The sequence below is a fragment of the Lepus europaeus genome, chromosome 5 (assembly GCF_033115175.1).
Source record: "Lepus europaeus isolate LE1 chromosome 5, mLepTim1.pri, whole genome shotgun sequence".
Classification (NCBI taxonomy): Eukaryota; Metazoa; Chordata; class Mammalia; order Lagomorpha; family Leporidae; genus Lepus; species Lepus europaeus.
The window spans coordinates 79,251,980-79,273,439 of NC_084831.1; the positions used below are offsets into that span (position 1 = coordinate 79,251,980).

Here is a 21,460-nt window from a genome sequence, read left to right on the forward strand (position 1 = left end):
AATAAGCAGCTAAGAGACTATCTTTTAGCGTCTGCTTTTTTATGATGGGCAAAACACACAACAGGCACATTTATTAGTTCTTCGTCAATGAGAATTAAATTCTCGGTAATATACCGACCTGGTCTAATGATAAAAAGGAAGAAAGGAAGTTTTGGTTTTAAAATATGCTACAGGTAGAACTAGGCTTTAGGTGTTATGCAGACTTGTTCATATACCAGACTAACTTGTATTCATTATAAATATCTGATTGATAGAAATACACTTGAAAGAAATTTTAAACAGTATTCAGTAGATTCTTGTCCAAACACCCAAAATAGCAAGCTTTTGTGGCAGATTTCTTCTTTTAATGATGGTGATATATTTTCAGCATAACTTTAGGTAACTGATTACTGATTACAAACACTGTAGCCAAGTAGGGATTTTCTAATCTAGGTGTATGGGTAAAAAAGTAACATATGATGGACCATTCTTAAAGAAGTTTAAAAATATGATAGGTAGAATCAAGCCAAGATAATCCACTCATAAAAAATACAGTCAAAATATCAGATTTACTCTGTTGAACTATTTTTAAAAACAAAAAAATTCTTTCTCATACATGATAAAGAATGAATGATATCTTGCTTTTATTCTTAAAATTCATAATTATTGAAAGTGACTGAATTTTAAAAATCACCCTCTAATGACACTGTAGAACATAGTGGCATATATTTTAAAATGTAATACATACCTTTGTCACAGAAACAGGAGATAAACATGTCTGGCCACCGGCGCTGAAATTGCAGAAAACCTCAATAGCATCTGAAGGGCATCCAAGATTTGGGTCAATCCAGTATTTTCCTTTATTTATAGTAAAACACAAAGTTAGTTAAATGCCATGCTAAAATATATCAACTTTATATATGATCATAGTCTTTTCTGTTAAAAAATGGAAGATCATAAATATATTTACATTTAGTGAATGGACAAAAGCTGTAAGCATTATGTAAAATTGGTGTAGATACTATTATATTTTCACATACCTATCAATTTAAGGGCATTTCATAATTTACTGCTTCAAACCACTCACAGCAGCTCAGCAACTCAAACTGAATAGTTAATAGAAAAGCTAGTTAATATAGTATTTGTGTAATTTCTCTTCTATATCATTACAGAGTTTAAAATCAATATTTTTGTTTTGAAACAAATTTCTGTCACTCCCAGGAACAATACATCTTTATGAGTAATACTGATAATTGAAATAAATATAAATAATTTTTGCTTTGAGAAAGAAAATCAATTAAACAGTCATTAGTTTTGTCCTTTATTCTTCAGATTTGATAGTGGGGAAAATTGAAATCCCTACAACTGATATAAGCCTGCCAACCTTTGCCTTCATGAAGTGCCCAGGAGGATAAAAAGGGGTCTAAAGTCACACTACAGGAAATACTTAAAGGCACTGAGCTAGCATCTTTATGCCAGAAAACAGACTAGAAAAATTGAAACAGTATCTTATTCCAAGTTCAGAGCATAGGAACTTTTGAATGAGGCAGCCCTGCTTTCTTGTATTAAAAAAGCAAGATGATCACATGTTTTTGTTTTTTTTTGATGTTTTCAAATGTCATTTCCTGTGTAAATAAGAGATTCCCATTCATTTCACTCTGAGCCCAGAATGAATATTCTTCTGAGGGGAGGGGAATGCCTGGCCTGTTGGCCAGAAAGGCCCTGCCACAACAACCACAGGTGGGACTTGAAATTCAGTAAAATTGCAGCAGGCTGGTTTTGTTAACGATTTTACTTAAGGTACACAAATTCAATGTATTTCATATACACAGATTTAGGAACACAGTGATACTTCCCACTCTACCCTCCCTCCCACACACACTCTCCCCTTCTTCCTCCTCCCTCTCCTATTCCCACTCTTAATTTTTACAAAGATCTACTTTCAGTTTACTTTATATTCATAAGATTAACCCTACATTAATTAAAGAGTTCAACAAATAGTATGAAGAAAAAACACTGTTCCTCAACAGTAGAGACAAGGGCTGTAAATGATCATCAAATCCCAAAATGTCAATTTTACTCCTCCTATACATTACATTTTAGGTATTCTGTTCGTTAAAACAGATCAGGGAAACGATATGGTATCTGTCCTTTTGGGACTGGCTTATTTCACTAAGTATAATGGTTTCCATTTGTATCCATTTTGTTATAAACAATAAGATTTCATTTTTTAGCACTGTGTAGTATTCCATGGTGTAAATATCCCATAATTTCTTTATCTAGTCTTCACTTGATTCCATATCTTAGCTATTGTTAATTGAGCTGCAATGAACATGGGGGTACAGATAACTCTTTGATCTGCTGATTTTATTTTATTTTATTTGACAGGTAGAGCTAAAGACAGTGAGAGAGAGAGACAGAGAGAAAGGTCTTCCTTCCATTGGTTCACTCCCCAAATGGCCGCTATGGCTGGTGCTGCACCAATCTGAAGCCAGGAGCCGGGTGCTTCTTCCCGGTCTCCCATGCGGGTGCAGGGGCCCAAGCACTTGGGCCATCCTCCACTACCCTCCTGGGCCACGATCTGCTGATATTATTTTGTTTAGGTAAATTCCCAGGAGTGGCATTGCTGGGTTACATAGTAGATTTATTTTCATATTTCTGAGGTATCTGCATGCTGTCTTCCACAATGGCTCCACCAGTTTACATTCTCACCTACAGTGGACAAATGTACCTTTTCCTCCACAACCTCACCAGCATTTACTGTTTGTTGATTTCTGTATCAGAACCATTCTAACTGGAGTAAGGTGAAACCTCACTGTGGTTTTCATTTGCATTTCTCTGACAACTAGTTATCCTAAGCATTTTTTCATGTATCTGTTGGCCATTTGAATTTCCTGTTTTGAAAAATGTCATCCAAGTCTTTTGTGGATTTCTTAACTGGATTGTTTGCTTTGTTGTTGAGATTCTTGAGCTCTCTATAGATTCTGTATATTAACCCTTTTCAGTTGCATTGTTTGCAAATATTTCCTCCCATTCTGTTGGTAACCTCTTTACTTTGCTTAATGTTTCTTTTGAAGGGCAGAAGCATCTTTGCATGATGTAATCCCACTAGCCTATTTTGGCTTTGATTGCCTGTACTTCTGTGGTCTTTTCCAAGAAGTCTTTGCCTATGTTAATGTCTTGCAGAATTTCCCCAATGTTCTCTAGTAATTTGATGGTATCAGGTTGTAGATTTAGGTCTTTGAACCACTTTGAGTGGATTTATGTAAGGTGTAAGATAGGAATCTCACTTCATACTTCTGCATGCAGAGATTCAGTTTTCCCAGTACCATTTGTTGAGGAGACTGTCCTTGTTTCTGGGATTGATTTTAGTTCCTTTGTCAAAGATAAGTTGGTTGTAGATGCATGGATTGATTTCTGGAGTTTCTATTCTATTCCACAGGTCTACACATCTTTTTCTGCCAGTACCAGGCTCTTTTGATGATAACTTCCCTGAAGGATGTCTGGAAATTTGGTATTGTGATGCCTCTGGCTATGTTTTTGTTGTATAAGATTGCTTTAGCTATTTGGGATCTTTTGTGCTTCCATATGCATTTTATCATTGCTTTTTTTTAGATCTGAGAAGAATGACCTTGGTATTTTGATTGTTATTGCATTGAATCTGTAAATTGCTTTTAGTAGTAGGGACATTTTGATATTAATTCTTCCAATCAATGAACAAGGAATATTTTCCCATTTTTTATCTTTCCTATTCATTTAATGTTTTATAATTTTCATCATAGAGATCTTTGACTTACTTGGTTAAATTTATTCTAAGGTATTTAATTATTTTTATAGTTATTATGAATGTGATTGATCTTGGAAGTTCTTTCTCAGCCATGGCATTGTCTATTATACAAAGGCTATTGATTTTTGTGTGTTAATTTCATATACTGCCACTTGACCAAACTCTCTTAGTGGAGTCTTTTGGATCTGCTATATATAGAATCATGTCATCTGCAAATAGGGATAGTTTGACTTCCTCCTTTCTAATTTGTATCCCTTTGATTTCTTTTTCTTGCCTTTTGGCTCTGGATAAAACTTCCATGGTTATATTGAATAGCAGTGGTGAGAGTGGGCATCCTTGTCTGGTTCCAGATCTTAGTGGAATGCTTCCAACCTTTCCCCACTCAATAAGATGCTGGCTGTGGGTTTGTCATAGATTGCCTGGATTGTGTTGAGGATTATTCCTTCTAGACCCAATTTGCTTAAGGTTTTCATCATAAAAGGATGTTGTATTTTATAAAATACATTCTCTGTATCTACTGAAATAATCACTTGGTTTTTGTTCTTCAGTTTGTTTATTGATTTGCGAATAGGCTAATTTTTAAGTTGATATTTTTGTGTGGCCTGCAACGATGTTATAAATATCCAAATAGACCCTGGAAGAAAAAAGATTCCCCACTCCTGCCTCATCCTGGTATTCTTTCAACTTTTAGATCATCTTCGAGTGTTTTTCTCTCTACTATTCCACGAATCCTTCAAAGTGCTTATTTGCTGAACTGGTAGTTCCAAACATAAGGACTGTCCTCTGTTGTAGTGTTTCTCAAATATGTGTGTGCAACAAACCTCCCGTTGAAGCACACATCCTGGGCCCCAGCACACATCCTGGGCCCCACCCCCTAGATTGCTGATTCATTAAGGCTAGGATGGGGCTTTAGGATCTGCAATTCTAATGAAATCTAATTCTGGTTCAGGGACCACATCTGCGGAGCCACAAATTCATTGAAACATTGAAGCAAGGAGTGAAGGAGTTCTGCCTGGTTTAGTCTGGTTTCCTCTGAATTCTGAACATGGTATAGTTTGTAGAGACCACTGCTGGATTTTCTCACCAGAATCTGATGCGGGCTTCCTGTCTCATTTAATGGGATGAACACATATATTTATTCATCGTCTCTTTTCTTCCAAAGAAATACTTTTCTCCTTCTCTGTGAGCTTCTTCATTTTTTTTTTTTTATGAAAAGTTTTCCATTAAGCAAACTCTCATTGTTATGTGCAGTGAAATGCTTTGAATTCAGGCATTGTGTTGCAATATGGTGAACTGGTCTGGGCTTCATAGTAATTTCTTTCAGGTGATACTGTGAGCTGTACATAAAGTCCTATACCATAATATAATTTCTATGAGCCCACAGGGTCCAATTCAAAAAGGCCTTGCAGTGGGGACACTGCTTCCCAGCAGCCCTTTGAAGTTCTGCCATAGCTCCTAAGCCTTGTGTCTGGTGGTAGAAAGGTGTCTTTGTTGCTCTTCATTGCTACCTCCAGGCCATTTCCACTTTCTCTTTAAAAACATTCCATGTTGAATTTACTATCATCATGTTATATTACCCATTACCTCATCCTGGTGCAATTGTGGGGTATTTTTCTTAGAAGATTTTATTTCTTGGTTTGCTATCACTCTCTCTTTTTTTTTTTTAACATTTATTTATTTATTTGAAAGTCAGAGTTACAGAGAGAAGGAGAGGCAGAGGAGAGAGAGAGAGAGAGAGAGAGAGAGAGAGAGAGAGAGAGAGGTCTTCAATCTGCTGGTTCATTCCTCAGATGGCTGCAATGGCTGGAGCTGTGCTGATCTGAAGCCAGGAGCCAGGTGCTTCTTCCAGGTCCCCCACACAGGTGCAGGGGCCCAAGGACTTAGGCCATCTTCTACTACTTTCCCAGGCCATAGCAGAGAGCTGGGATTCAGGAGCTTCCTTTGGGTCTCCCACAGGGTGCAGGGGCCCAAGCACTTTGGACATCTTCTGCTGCTTTTTTTTTTTCTTTTTTTGATAGGAACCAAGCTTTATTATCGATGATTAAGGAGCACAGGAGAGTGAAGCTCTCATGAGTGGAGGGCCTGCCACTTGTCCAAGGGACCACGATTGGGGATGTACTTGACCCCACAGCCATCCTGCATGAGCCGCTTCTCCGCCACCATGTCTTCAAATTCATCCACGTTAAACTTGGTAAAGCCCCACTTCTTTGAGATGTGGATCTTCTGGCGGCCAGGGAACTTGAACTTGGCCCTGCGTAGGGCCTCAACCACATGTTCCTTGTTCTGCAGCTTGGTGCGGATGGACATGATGACTTGGCCAATGTGAACTCTGGCTACTGTGCCTTGGGGCTTTCCAAAAGCACCCCGCACACCTGTCTGCGGCCTGTCAGCACCAGCACAGGACAACATCTTGTTGATTTGGATGACATGGAAGGGGTGGAGCCGCACTCGGATATGAAAGCCATCTTTGCCACAGCTTTTTACCATGTATTTGTTGGCACAAATACGGGCAGCCTCCAGGGCTTCAGAAGAGAGCTGCTCATACTCATCCGACACCATGTGGCCACACAGTGGAAACTCATCCACTTTTGCCTTCTTCTGGCCCAGATCAAAGATACGAATCTTGGCATCAGGGACACCTTGGCAGAAACGAGACTTAGGGTACGGCTTGTTCTTACAATACCGGTAACACCGGGCGGGGCGGCAGCCCATGGTGACACCAGGGTCTTCGGTGGCGTGCCGAAGGAAAAAGAGCTGCTGCTTTTCTAAGTGCATTAGAAGGGAGCTGGATCAGAATTAGAGCAAGTGGGACTTGAACTGGTACCCATATGGGTTGCTGGCATGGCAGGCAGCAGCTTAACGTGCTGTGTCACAGTGCCGGCCCCTATATATTTTTCCCCTTTATTTATTTATTTAAAAAAATTTTATTTAAGGTATACAAATTTCATATATTTCATTTGTACAGATTCAGAACATAGTGATACTTTCCACCTTACCCTCCCTCCTGCCCACACTCCTACCCTTCTTCCTCTTCTCCCTTATAGTCTCATTCATACTTCTTTTTTACAAAGATCTATTTTTAGTAACTTTATACTCATGAGATTAACCCTACATTAAGTAAAGAGTTCAACAAATAGTATGAAGAGAATAAAACACTCTTCCAGTAGAGACAAGAGCTGTTAAAGATCATCCTATCTTAAAGTGTCAATTTCATTCCTATAGTTTACCTTTTGGTACTCTATTAGTTACTACAGACCAGGGAGATCCTAAGGTATTTGTCTTCTTGAGGCTGGCTTGTTTCACTAAGTACAATGGTTTCCAGTCGTATCTATTTTGTTGCAAATGATAGTATTTCATTTTTTTTAAAAAAAAAAGACTTATGTATGTATGAATCAGAGTTACAGAGAGAGAAGGAGAGTGAACTCTATGACTTTATGTTGTCAGCATTAGTGGTCCTGAATTCCCAAGTTCTGGTAGGTTATTCTACCAATCCAATGGTCAGTCCTAACTATTTTAATTTTTAACACAAAGCAAATTACATCTATATAGGGATGAGGTGGCATCAGAAGTATGCCCTCTTGTAAGAGTATTCTGTTTTTGATTACATTAAAATGGCTTTTGTCAGGGTTTTATTAAAATGTCTAAGATTTTGGATGATACATAGCAAATTTTTTTTTTTTTGAAAGGCAGAGTGGATAGTGAGAGAGAGAGACAGAGAGAAGGGTCTTCCTTTTTGCCGTTGGTTCACCCTCCAATGGTCGCTGCGGCCGGCGCATTGTGCTGATCCGAAGCCAGGAGCCAGGCGCTTCTCCCGGTCTCCCATGCAGGTGCAGGGCCCAAGGACTTGGGCCATCCTCCACTGCACTCCCTGGCCACAGCAGGGAGCTGGTCTGGAAGAGGGGCAACCGGGACAGAATCCGGTGCCCCAACCGGGACTAGAACCTGGTGTGCCAGCGCCGCAAGGCGGAGAATTAGCCTGTTAGGCCACGGCGTCGGCCCATAGCAAATCTTAAATGCACTGGAATGATGAAATGAAATTAGACAACAGAGTTTGAGGAACCAAGAACTTACCATCTGATACTTTGTGTTCACAGTTGAGCAAATCTTTGCAGATTCGTGCTGGGTTATCTCTTGTGCCAAGAGGATTCTTGATGCTGTGCAGTAAATTGCTAAGGTAGTTCAGAGTTTTGAATATCTCTGCACTGTGGTCGATTAAAGTCACTTCAGTATTCTGGTAGCTCTGCCAAGTCATCATAAGAATCAAATAAGCAAAAAAAGCCCCTAATGACCAACATGGATCAAGGCAAAAGAAAAATGTATTTCTACTGTGTATAGTGAGTTGGGGGTAAGATGTAAAAACAGTTTACATTAAGCATACACATTTGTATATATTTAATTGAACTTGATGCTAAATAAAGAGGGTAAAATAACACTTGAAAGTTTAGTTTTCAGGCTGACATAAGACTTGAAGATTCACCATGTCTACTGTGTAAGTTTTTTTTAAATTTTTTTTTTAATTTTTTTTTTTATTTTTTGACAGGCAGAGTGGACAGTGTTAGAGAGAGATAGAGAGAAAGGTATTCCTTTGCCGTTGGTTCACCCTCCAATGGCCGCCGCGGTAGGTGCGCTGCTACCGGCGCACCGCTCTGATCCGATGGCAGGAGCCAGGTGCTTCTCCTGGTCTCCCATGGGGTGCAGGGCCCAAGCACTTGGAGCATCCTCCACTGCACTCCCTGGCCACAGCAGAGAGCTGGCCTGGAAGAAGGGCAACCGGGACAGGATCGGTGCCCCGACTGGGACTAGAACCCGGTGTGTCGGCGCCGCAAGGTGGAGGATTAGCCTAGTGAGCCGTAAGTTTTTTAAAATTACACATTGAATAATCAGTTTAAATAAAATAAATGGTGATGACAGATTCCATTTTAATAAGCATGGCTAACTTCATTAACTATTTGCTTCAATAATATAAAAATCCTCACAGACAAATCCTTTAACAGTATCATTTTTTTTTGTTTTAAAAGTTTGCCTTAGAAAACATCCTATGCATATATATTTGTTTAATCATACCAAAAGTATTTACTATGCTCTTGAAATAGCTTCATATTCTGTGTCTTTTAAATACAACCTTTGTGATAAATCCACATTTTTGCCTCCAAAAATTTTTCTCTGTTCAATTTGTATCTTGAGAATGCCAATCTAAGTGAAGCCGGATATATTACCTCCATCTGTAGGGCAGCATTTGATTCAATCAAGGCTTGAATAGCAGCATTGATATCCATTGGTTTCTGTGTAAAACAAAACCATTCAAGATCAGCAATAAGCTCAACACTGAGTGCTCTACAGCAAAGGTTGTAAACTGTGAAAGCACTGTTGTTAAAGAATACTAGACTTGTCGTCTGAATGGGGTTTGCAGCTCTTAGGGTTGGGCAGATCTTGCAAATATTGCCTGGCCATCGGAAAAGACAAAATGCTGCCTTAATCCAAATCTAAAAGGTCTCCTAATTAAAACAGCATCAAAATTTAAAGCCCTCAAATGAAAAAATACTTGTCTCTGCTACAGGATAACACATACACACACACTAAGTTACTCAACTGGAAGAAGAAAGAAATCTGATCCTCTCAGTTAATAAATTGTAAAGTGAAGAATAAATAACGGTAGTAATTTTTAACAGTTATATTCTTGGAAGGAAAATAGAATAAAATTCTACTGTCCTGAGGTAGTCACCACATTAGTTTAATCTGATACCTCTGCGGTCTTAAAAACAATTTCTGCAGTTGGAAAAAGTACCATTAGTCCCAAAAGAAATAACACAGCCTGAGTCCGATCTCCTCCTGTATTTAATAAAAGATATTTTTAGAGAAAGACTCAGCACAACCATTAGTGAACATTTTTGGTAATTTAAAAAAAATTAGCTTGGAAAGTGAGAAGCTTGAGTTGGGAGAAGGTACTGGGAAGTGGCATCTGTGTAAAGGAACCCAGCCATCTGATTGCTTTCAGAATGACTGTCCTGCTAAGGTATCTTTTTACTTGGATGTCCACATAACAGAGACTGTTTTCAACAGAACTCTTATAACTTATGGCTGGTAATCTGAACTATTTAAAATGATGGAACAATCAATAAAATATACTTTTCCTTGCCTCCCATGTGTTTTTCATATTGGGAAAGAACTGACTCATTGTATATATGCAGATCTACAGATAGATGTAATCACCTTGCATAGAGGCTGTGAGACATGGCTATTCAAGAAACAGAAAAGGTTACCGTAAATATTCTCTTCAGATTAAATAATTTTGATCACCTTTCTTGTAGAAATGGGCAGATTTTGGATGTGAACCACAGAAAACATGCTGGCACGGACCATAGGAAAGTGAATTAGGTGCTGAACCATAGCCAACCTTTACGTATTCCATTGGTTCCTTGTTGGTAAGTAAGGGCGTTAAATAGAAAACCTGGGATAGTGGTTTTCAAACTCTTCAGAATTGGACTTCAATTTACGCTTTTAAAGTAAAGAACTTTTGTTTATATAAGTTATAACTTTTGATACTTACTGTAGAAGACAGATTTGTTAACTATTTTAAAATAACAATAAAATCATTATATATTAAAAATAAAATATTCGGGGCCAGCGCTGTGGTACAGCAGGTTAATGCCCTGGCCTGGAGCGCCAGCATCCCATATGGGTGCCAGTTCAAGACCCAGCTGCTCCATTTCTGATCCAGCTCTCTGCTATGGCCTGAGACAGCAGTGGAGGATGGCCTAAGTCCTTGGGCCCCTGCACCCACGTGAGAGACCCAGAAGAAGCTCCTGGCTTCCGATCGGCGCAGCTCCCGCTGTTGCAGCCAACTGGGGAGTGAACCATCTGAAGAAAGACCTCTCTCTGGCTCTCCTCTCTCTGTGTAACTCTTTCAAATAAATAAATAAATCTTTAAAAAAATTCTTACAAAATAATTGGTATCTCATACTTTTATATGTGTCCTTTTATGTCTGGATTAATAGATAACAGCTGAATTCTCATATTTGCTTCTCTATTCAATTGGTTGTGATGTTATTTTAGTTGAAATACATAAAGAAAAGCTGACCTCCTAGAGATAAGCAGTTGTAAAAAGGATATTTTAGTAGTATTTTCAGATAAATATGGATATTTTTCTCTGATAAGTAGTAGTTTCTCAACAGTTAGTAAGCCTAGTTGCAATGTTAAAACTGAAACCACAGCAATAAACAGCCTATATATTTTATATAAAAATCCATTGGTCTATCTCAAACCTCGGTAGGATTTTTTTACCTATGTGTGATTTTGTTAACATAATGCATTGATCACTCAGAAAATATTGATTCATGCAATTATGCAGATCCTCCAAACACTAACATATTTCATTATTTAAGATAACGATTATACTTGTTAACATCATCACCAATCTCAATCTTATAACTACTTGGGAGACTGTAAAATTATAGTGATAGATACAAATTTTCTCTAATTATTTTTATAACAGATGTACTTATTTATTTATTTGGAAGACAGAATGGCACAGAGAAAAAGAGAAAAAGACCTTTCATCCACTGGTTCACTTTCCAAATGACTGCAATGGCTAGGCTGGATTAGGTCGTAGCTAGGAGCCAGGAACTCATTAGGATCCTCTGTGTGGTGACAGGGACTCAGTTACTTCAGCCATCATCTACTGGTTCCCAGCACACTAGCAGGGAGCTGGATTTGAAGCATAGTAGCCAAGATTTGAGCTGGTACTCAGATATGAGATGTGGGTGTCCCAAGCAGCATCTTAAGCCACAGTGCCTGCCCCCAATTCTTGTTTTGCTAGAAAGCTTGATGTTTATCATTGGCATCAAATTCTGTCTATTATTCTCCTCACAATGGAAGATTCAGTTAATTTTCAATAAAATAATTGCTAAATACTAATGTGTTAATAACACTGTAGTCTGTCAAATAAAAATGATGTTCCATGATGAAAGTGGCTAGTTTGGTGCCAGCACTGTGGTGCGGCAGGTTAAGCCATTGCCTGGGATGACGGCATACCACATTAGTACTGGTTGGAATCCCAGATGTTTGACTTCTGATCCAGCTCCTGCTAATATGCCTGAGAGGGCAATGAAAGATGGCCCAAGTGCTTGGGTCCCCACCACCACGGTGTGGAAGATCAGGATAAAACTCCTGGCTCCTGGTTTCAGCCTGGCCGCACCCCAGATATTGTGGCCAGACATCAGCAGATGTCTCTCCCTGCGATACCGGCATCCCATGTGGGAGTAATTTTGTGTACCAGCTGCTCCACTTCTGATCTAGCTCCCTGCTAATGGCCTGGGAAAAGCAGCAGAAGATGGATGATGTTTCTGGGCCCTTGACACCCATGTGAGAGGCAAGAATGAAGCTCCTAGCTCCTAGCTTCAACCTGGCCCAGTGCTGGCTGTTGCAGTCATCTGGGGAGTGAACCAGCAGATGTAAGATCCAGCCATCCAGGGAGTGAGGCAGTGGATGCAAGATCTCTGTCTTTCCCTCTCTCTCTGTTACTCTGACTTTCAAAATACAAAAATAAATCTTAAAAAAAACCCAAAGATTTAGGAGACAGTCAACAAATGTGTAGTAACAACCTCCCAGAATTCTCTGTTTTACAAAAGTAATAAGAAAACTGGCAAAAATTGTCAGCAAGTTTTTCAGAATTACAGAAACAGAAAATGCATGAATCAATCTTGGGAGCTTTAAGAGAAGAAATATATTGGTAACACTGTTGAGTTTGTGGAGTTTTAACATTCTCTAATTCCTGTATCCATCTTTACAGCTCAGCAGTAGTTTTAAAAACTGTAAAGTCAAAGGGATCACATAAATAAGACCAAGTGTCTGGTAATAACAATAGATAGAATTAAAAAGGAGAGAAAGTTCCAATATGGGAAGCAGTCCACACAGCAGACTCATAGGATGACAAATGCCCTAAAGAGCACTCTGACCTTATAATCAGCCCCTAAGGCATTTGGATCTGGCTGAAAATCCCAGGAATGGAAAGCCAAGACATAGTGGCTAAAACTGTTCTGCATGAAGGATCTCTGTGAGTAGGACCCCAGTAAAAGAAAGAGACCATCAAAGAAGGATGTGCTTTTCTCTGAAGGGAGGAGAGAACTTCCACTTTACATATGGCCCTGCCTAAATACAGATTGAGTTTGTGGACTCAACTTCCATAGCCTTGGCAGCTCATGTCAAGAGCCTCAGGTGGTCACTGATGTCCAAAATAAGAGTGTTAACTGTTAAATTAAAAACAAGAGTCACTGTGCACTTACTCCCCATGTTGGACCTCTGTCCTTAATAAGGTATACTATGAGAATTAATGTTAAAACTTGTCTTCAAACTGTACTTTATACTTTGTGTGTCTGTGTGGGTGCAAACAGTTGAAATATCTACTTGCTATAGAGTTGGTCTTCTGTATATAAAGTCAATTAAAAATGAATCTTAATGAAGAATGGAAAGGGAGTAGGAGGTGGGATGGGAGTGGGGATGGGATGGAAGGAAAGAGGTGAAAACCCACTATATTCCTAAAGCTGTACATATGAACTTTGTATTCATTAAATAAAAACCTTCTAAAACAAAGTTTATGGGAGGCCATTGTCTTGGACTAGTCTCATGAAATGAAGTCACCTGTGGTAAGTGCCTTGTATAATCAAACCTAACTTGGAAATGGACCAGTTTTCCAAAAACTAGGCGGTTCCAATCAACTGAAGTCAGGGTAATAAGAAAGTCTCCTCTGTTTTAACACTACATGGAAAGTAACTTTGAAGTGAATAATTTTCTTTTTTTGTTCTCTGTTACTACTTTCTTTAGTCCTTTTCCACCTATAAAGCCAAACTACTCTGCTCAGCTCATTGAAACATTGATTTTACTTTATACTAAACTAACTTTGTTGTAATTTTGTCTTTTGACAAAACCAATAGCCTGCAATCACAGTGAAAACCAGCAGCCTGATAGTTACAAGAAGGAAAAAGAATGGAGCTAGAATTGCTTCCAAACCTCATTTTCAGGGAATTGTCATTATTTGAACTATCTGGTGTTCCCTGGAAGACATCATTTGCAAGGTTGTCCTTATTTCACCTGACTCAGACATCATCCAGTGCAAAAAGTCTTTTTTCCAGGAACATTTTAGAAAGATTTAGAGGGAGTTGTTTAACTTTGTTGCTGGAAAACAGTTGGAGCAAACAATAACCTAACCAAATAGTTTACAAAGAAAAGATGGGGAATGATATGTCTACAGAGAGTTTTAAAAACTGTGACATATTCAAAGAAAAAAACTTTACATATTCAAGGAAATATGGAAATTAATATGCATGCATAGGGCTGTGTACATGTGCAGGAAAGAGAGAAGGCCCTGAACTCTTCCCTCTGGTTGGATTTGAAGCTCTGTTACAGCAGGAAGTGAAGGCCAAGGCATAGCTGTCAATTGCCTAACTGCACTGTAGGGGTGCCCCAATGTACACAGATCTCCTTGACAAAACTAGACTTATGGTTCCGGCCATTAAGAAATTCTCTCTGAAGTCTCATGGTAATTAACTGGCCACTGAGCTAACTGAACAGAAATTTCAGTGCTCATACATACAAAAGAATATTGATCTTATAGAATTCAAAAACTCAGTGAGCAAACAGGAAAAATAAAAAGCAACAAAGGTTGGGGGAAAAAAAGTCTGATTTCCAGAAATTACATGCTGTACTTAAAATGTCTAATTTTCAACAAAAATATTACAAGGCAATGGAAAGAACCAAGTAGGTATGGTGCATAAGCTGAAGAAAAAAAGCAATTAGTGGAAACTGTAAGGATGTCCAGATGATGGACTTGATGACAAAGATTTTAAGTTAACTATTTCAGCAGTGTTCAAAGAATTAAAGGGAACAATGTATACAGTACTACAGGAAAGTATGGGAATGATGTTTTCCAAAAAGAGAATGGCAATAAGAGACACATTATAGAAAAGAACCATTTAGAAATTCTGGAGATGAAATTTACAATAATTGAAATGAAAAATTTACTAAGCAGGTTCAACAGTAGACTTCAAGAAAAAAGAATAAGTGAATTGAAGAAGCATTAAATTTTCTAGTCTGAGGAGCAGAAAGAAACAAGAATGAAAACAAATGAATTGTCAACGACCTGTAAGATACCAGCAATCATACCAACAGATGCATAACCGAAAACTCAGAAGGGAAAAAGAGAGAACAAGGAGTATAAAAATATTCAAAGAAATAATGCCTTAGCAATACTAAATTTGATGAAAAATATTAATCCACACATCTAAGAAGCTCTACAAACTTCACTAGACACATCATTGTTAAATTCTCCAATACAGAGACAAAATTTTGAAATCAGAAAGAGAAGACAGAATCATCACTTCCAAGGGATTCTCAAATAAATTAATAGCAGATTTCTTATAAAAAACCATAAAGGTCTTTAGACAGTGGGATAACATATTCAGAGGGTAGAAGAAAAGATGGTAAACCAAGATTTCTATATATAATAAAATGATCTTTCAAAAATGAAGGAAAATTAAGATTTTCCAGGTAAACAAATGTGGAGAGAATTTATCACTAGTATCTTACCCTTACCATTGTGCTGAAATTAAAGGACAGTAAGCAAAAGTTGAATCCACATGAAGAAATAATGAGTACTGGTAAAGGTAGCCTTACAGGTAAATATAAAAGAGTGTAGGTTTCAAATATCCAAAACAGTCTTTAAGAAGAAAAAGAGCATCATACCTCTTGATTTTAAAACTTACTACAAAGCTACTATAATCTAAACAGTTTGGTATTGGCATAAGGATAAACATAGAATAGAACAAAACAGAAAAGGAAATTAAAAAATAAACCCTCACATTTACTGACAAGGGTACAAATATTATTCAGTGGGTGAAGCACAGTCATTTTACAAAATGTGCTAGGAAAACTGGATATAAATATGTTAAAGGTGGATCCTATCATATCATGTATAAGAATTAAGTCAGAATGGATCAAAGAACTAAACTAAGAGCTAAGATGATAAAACTCTTAAAAGAAAACTGGGGAAAAACTTCATGATACTGAATTTGGTAATGATTTTTTGGAATGACACCAAAAGCACAGTCAGAGAGGAAAAGTAGATAAATTATACTACATCGAGGGGCGGAGCCAAGATGGTGGATAGTGACGACGTGTGCTGATAGTCTGGAAAATAAAGTTTCATAAAAGTGGAATTACTGTAGCCTCAGGAAAAGATTCAAGAAAAAACTGCAGAGGAAACGCTTCCGGATCTAGTGGATGTGACACAGAGGACCTACAAGGAGCCCACCGTGTGGAAACCCAACCATGGGAGCCGAGCCGCAGAATCTCCCCAGCGCAGGAATGAACGGGAGGTAAGACAAAAGCCTCAGAAACGCGAGACATTAGTGGGGAAAGGCAGAGGCCCCTCCCTCCACTTGAGCAAAACAAAGAGCAGGCACCATTTTACATATGTAAAGTGGCAATGAATACACAAACTCAGTAACTTTGGGTCTAAGGTGAAACTTGAGAACACATTGAGGGCTGCATAAACTCTTTGTGTGGTCCCAGGGGTAGATCAAACGAATACTCACAGAGGCCAGATTTCAACTACCCTCAATTCCACTCAGCCATTCAGAATTACTTCCCAACTGAGTAAAAAAAAAAAAAAAAAAAGAGAGAGAGAGAGAGAGATCCAGCAAGGAGCAAGGTGATTCACTTTTTGCACAGCCTTAAACCTGAAGAATCAAGCAGAGCTCTCTGGCCACACCCATCACAGCCTCTAAGGATCCATCAAAGCAGACAGCCCACATAGAGGCATAGTATAACGAGAAAAAATCACCACAGCAAAAAAAAAAAAAAAAAAAAAACAAAAACAAAAACATAAATTATCTCCAACATGCCAAACAACAAACGTAGAAGCCGAGGTAACAAGAGCAAGGAAGACACTATGATGCCCCCAAATGAACAAGACACCCCAATTCAAGATTATGAAGATGAAGTGATAGAGGAAATGCAAGAAGCGGATCTCAAAAAACTGATAAGAACATTAAGAAGTTCTCAAAAACAAATTCTTGAACTACAGAAATCCTTAATGGACAAGATAGAAAATCTCTCTCGTGAAAATGAAATATTAAGGAGGAATCAAAATGAAATGAAACAACTAGTAGAACATGAAACTGTGATAGTGACAAGAAACCATAATGAAATGAAGAACTCAATAGATCAAATGACAAACACATTAGAGAGCCTTATAAACAGAATGGGTTAAGCAGAAGAGAGAATATCGGAATTAGAAGACAGAGAACAGGAAAGGAAACAGTCAAATCAAAGAAAAGAAGAAGAAATCAGAAATCTAAAAAATACTGTCAGGAATCTACAGGATACTATTAAAAAACCCAACATTCGGGTTCTAGGAGTTCCTGAAGGCATGGAGAGGGAGAAAGGATTAGAAGGCCTTTTTAGTGAGATACTAGCAGAAAATTTCCCAGGTTTGGAGAACAGAGACATCCTGTTTGGGAACAGAGACATCCTAGTACAGGAAGCTCAGAGAACCCCTAATAAACATGACCAAAAGAGATCCTCACCACGTCACATCGTAATCAAACTCACCACAGTGAAACATAAAGAAAAGATCCTAAAATGTGCAAGAGAGAAACGTCAGATTACTCTCAGAGGATCTCCAATTAGACTCACAGCTGACTTCTCACCAGAAACCCTACAAGCTAGGAGAGAATGGCGAGACATAGCCCAGGTACTAAGAGAGAAAAACTGCCAGCCCAGAATATTATATCCTGCAAAGCTCTCATTTGTGAATGAAGGCGAAATAAAGACCTTTCACAGCAAACAGAAATTGAAAGAATTTGTCGCCACTCATCCAGCCCTGCAAAAGATGCTTAAAGATGTGTTACATATAGAAACACAGAAACACGGTCACCAATATGAAAGAAGGTAAAGGAAGGAAACCTCACAGCAAAAGATCACAGGAATCTCAAACCATATATTAGAAAATATCTTTGGCAAATGGCAGGGCAAAGTTACTCCTTCTCAATAGTCACATTGAATGTTAATGGCTTGAACTGTCCAGTTAAAAGACACCGATTGGCTGATTGGGTTAAGGAACAAAACCCATCTTTTTGCTGCTTACAAGAAACTCATCTTTCCAACAATGATGCATACAGGCTGAAAGTGAAAGGCTGGAAAAAGATATACCATGCCAACAGAAATGAAAAAAGAGCGGGCGTAGCCATCTTAATATCCGACAACATAAACTTTACCACAAAAACTGTTAGGAGAGACAAAGAGGGGCACTATATAATGATTAAGGGATCCATTCAACAGGAAGATATAACGATTATCAATGTATATGCACCTAATTACAGGGCACCAGCTTTTTTAAAAGACTTGTTAAGGGACTTAAAGGGAGACTTAGACACCAATACAATAGTACTGAGGGACTTCAATACTCCACTCTCATAGATAGACAGATCAACAGGACAGAAGATCAACAAGGAGACAGTAGATTTAAATGACACTATAGCCCAAATGGATCTAACAGATATCTACAGAACATTTCATCCTACACCTAAGGACTTTACATTCTTCTCAGCAGTACATGGAACCTTCTCTAGGATTGACCACATACTAGGCCATAAAGCAAGTCTCAGCAAATTCAAAAGAATTAGAATCATACCATGAAGCTTCTCAGACCACAAAGGAATGAAATTGGAAATTAGCAACTCAGGAATCCCTAGAGCACGTGCAAACACATGGAGATTGAACAACATTCTCCTGAATGAACTATGGGTCATAGAAGAAATTAAAAGAGAAATAAAAAATTTTCTGGAAGTAAATGAGGATAACAGCACAACATACCAAAACCTATGGGATACAACAAAAGCAGTGTTAAGAGGAAAGTTTATATCAATAGGTGCCTACATCAAGAAATTGGAAAGGCACCAAATAGATGAGCTTTCAAGTCATCTCAGGGATCTAGAAAATCTGCAGCAAACCAAACCCAAACCCATTAGGAGAAGAGAAATAATTAAAATCAAAGAAGAAATCAACAGGATTGAATCCAAAAAAACATTACAAAAAATCAGCCAAACGAGGAGCTGGTTTTTTGAAAAAATAAACAAAATTGACACCCCATTGGCCCAACTAACTAAAAAAAGAAGAGAAAAGACCCAAATCAATAGGTTCAGAGATGAAAAGGGAAATGTAACAACAGACACCACAGAAATATAAAGAATCATCAGAAATTACTACAAGGACTTGTATGCCAGCAAACAGGGAAATCTATCAGAAATGGACAGATTCTTGGACACATACAACCTACCTAAATTGAACCAGGAAGACATAGAGAACCTAAATAGACCCATAACTGACACAGAAATTGAAACAGTAATAAAGGCCCTCCCAACAAAGAAAAGCCCAGGGCCAGATGGATTTACTGCTGAGTTCTACCAGACATTTAGAGAAGAACTAACTCCAATTCTTCTCAAACTATTCAAAACAATCGAAAAAGAGGGAATCCTCCCAAATTCTTTCTATGAAGCCACCATCACCTTAATTCCTAAGCTGGAAAAAGATGCAACATTGAAAGAGAATTACAGACCAATATCCCTGATGAACATAGATGCAAAAATACTCAATAAAATTCTGGCCAATAGAATGCAACAACACATCAGAAAGATCATCCACCCAGACCAAGTGGGATTTATCCCTGGTATGCAGGGATGGTTCAATGTTCGCAAAACAATCAACGTAATATACTACATTAACAGACTGCAGAAGAAAAACCATATGATTCTCTCAATAGACGCAGAGAAAGCATTTGATAAAATACAACACCCTTTCATGATGAAAACTCTAAGCAAGCTGGGTATGGAAGGAACATTCCTCAATACAATCAAAGCAATATATGAAAAACCCACGGCCAATATCTTATTAAATGGAGAAAAGTTGGAAGCATTTCCGCTGAGATCTGGTACCAGACAGGGATGCCCACTCTCACCACTGCTATTCAATATAGTTCTGGAAGTATTAGCCAGAGCTATTAGGTAAGAAAAGTAATTAAAGGGATACAAATTGGGAAGGAAGAACTCAAACTATCCCTCTTTGCAGATGATATGATTCTGTATTTAGGGGACCCAAAGAACTCTACTAAGAGACTGCTGGAACTCATCGAAGAGTTTGGCAAAGTAGCAGGATATAAAATCAATGCACAAAAATCAACAGCCTTTGTATACACAGGCAATGCCACAGCTGAGCTAGAACTTCTAAGATCAATCCCATTCACAATAGCTACAAAAACAATCAAATACCTTGGAATAAACTTAACCAAAGACGTTAAAGATCTCTACGATGAAAACTACAAAACCTTACAGAAAGAAATAGAAGAGGATACCAAAAAATGGAGAAATCTTCCATGCTCATGGATTGGAAGAATCAATATCATCAAAATGTCTATTCTCCCAAAAACAATTTATACATTCAATGCAATACCAATCAAGATACCAAAGACATTCTTCTCAGATCTGGAAAAAATGATGCTGAAATTCATATGGAGACACAGAAGACCTCGAATAGCCAAAGCAATCTTGTACAACAAAAACAAAGCCGGAGGCATCACAATACCATATTTCAGGGCATACTACAGGGCAGTTGTTATCAAAACAGCATGGTACTGGTACAGAAACAGATGGATAGACCAATGGAACAGAATAGAAACACCAGAAATCTATCCAAACATCTATAGCCAACCTATATTTGACCAAAGATCCAAATCTAATCCCTGGAATAAGGACAGTCTATTCAATAAATGGTGCTGGGAAAATTGGATTTCCACGTGCAGAAGCTTGAAGCAAGACCCATACCTTTCACCTTACACAAAAATTCACTCAACATGGATTAAAGACTTAAATCTACGACCTGAAACCATCAAATTATTAGAGAGCATTGGAGAAACTCTGCAAGATATAGGCACAGGCAAAGACTTCTTGGAAAAGACTCCAGCAGCACAGGCAGTCAAAACCAAAATTAACATTTGGGATTGCATCAAATTGAGAAGTTTCTGTACTGCAAAAGAAACAGTCAGGAAAGTGAAGAGGCAACCGATAGAATGGGAAAAAATATTTGTAAACTATACTACAGATAAAGGGTTGATAACCAGAATCTACAAAGAAATCAAGAAAATCCACAACAACAAAACAAACAACCCACTTAAGAGATGGGCCAAGGACCTCAATAGACATTTTTCGAAAGAGGAAATCCAAATGGCCAACAGACACATGAAAAAATGTTCAAGATCACTAGCAATCAGAGAAATGCAAATCAAAACCACAATGAGGTTTCACCTCACCCCAGTGAGAATGGCTCACATTCAGAAATCTACCAACAGCAGATGCTGGAGAGGATGTGGGGAAAAAGGGACATTAACCCACTGTTGGTGGGAATGCAAACTGGTTAAGCCACTATGGAAGTCTGTCTGGAGATTCCTCAGAAACCTGAACATAACCCTATCATACAACCCAGCCATCCCACTCCTTGGAATTTACCCAAAGGAAATTAATTTGGCAAATAAAAAAGCCATCTGCACATTAATGTTTATTGCAGCTCAATTCACAATAGCTAAGACCTGGAACCAACCCAAATGCCCATCAACAGTAGACTGGATAAAGAAATTATGGGACATGTACT

General features: G+C 38.3%; 2 protein-coding genes across 7 annotated transcripts in view; both read right to left on the minus strand.

The window, feature by feature from the left end:
* COL24A1 (collagen type XXIV alpha 1 chain) overlaps nt 1–21,460 on the minus strand; it is a 421,092-nt gene that overhangs the window by 5,662 nt on the left and 393,970 nt on the right. For 5 of the 6 annotated variants that reach the window (XM_062191650.1, XM_062191653.1, XM_062191654.1 and 2 more), the window contains 3 exons: nt 8,983–9,048; nt 7,838–8,006; nt 728–837 (listed from right to left, as the gene is read on the minus strand). In XM_062191650.1, the coding sequence (XP_062047634.1) occupies nt 728–837; nt 7,838–8,006; nt 8,983–9,048 (345 nt within the window). Of the gene's footprint in view, nt 1–727; nt 838–7,837; nt 8,007–8,982; nt 9,049–21,460 lie in introns of those variants that run through there. The other variant, XM_062191655.1, reaches the window with a different exon arrangement.
* On the minus strand, nt 5,774–6,515 carry LOC133760831 (large ribosomal subunit protein uL16-like). Its single transcript, XM_062193424.1, has one exon. The coding sequence runs from the start codon at nt 6,476–6,478 to the stop codon at nt 5,834–5,836; it is 645 nt and encodes a 214-aa protein (XP_062049408.1). The 5' UTR covers nt 6,479–6,515; the 3' UTR covers nt 5,774–5,833.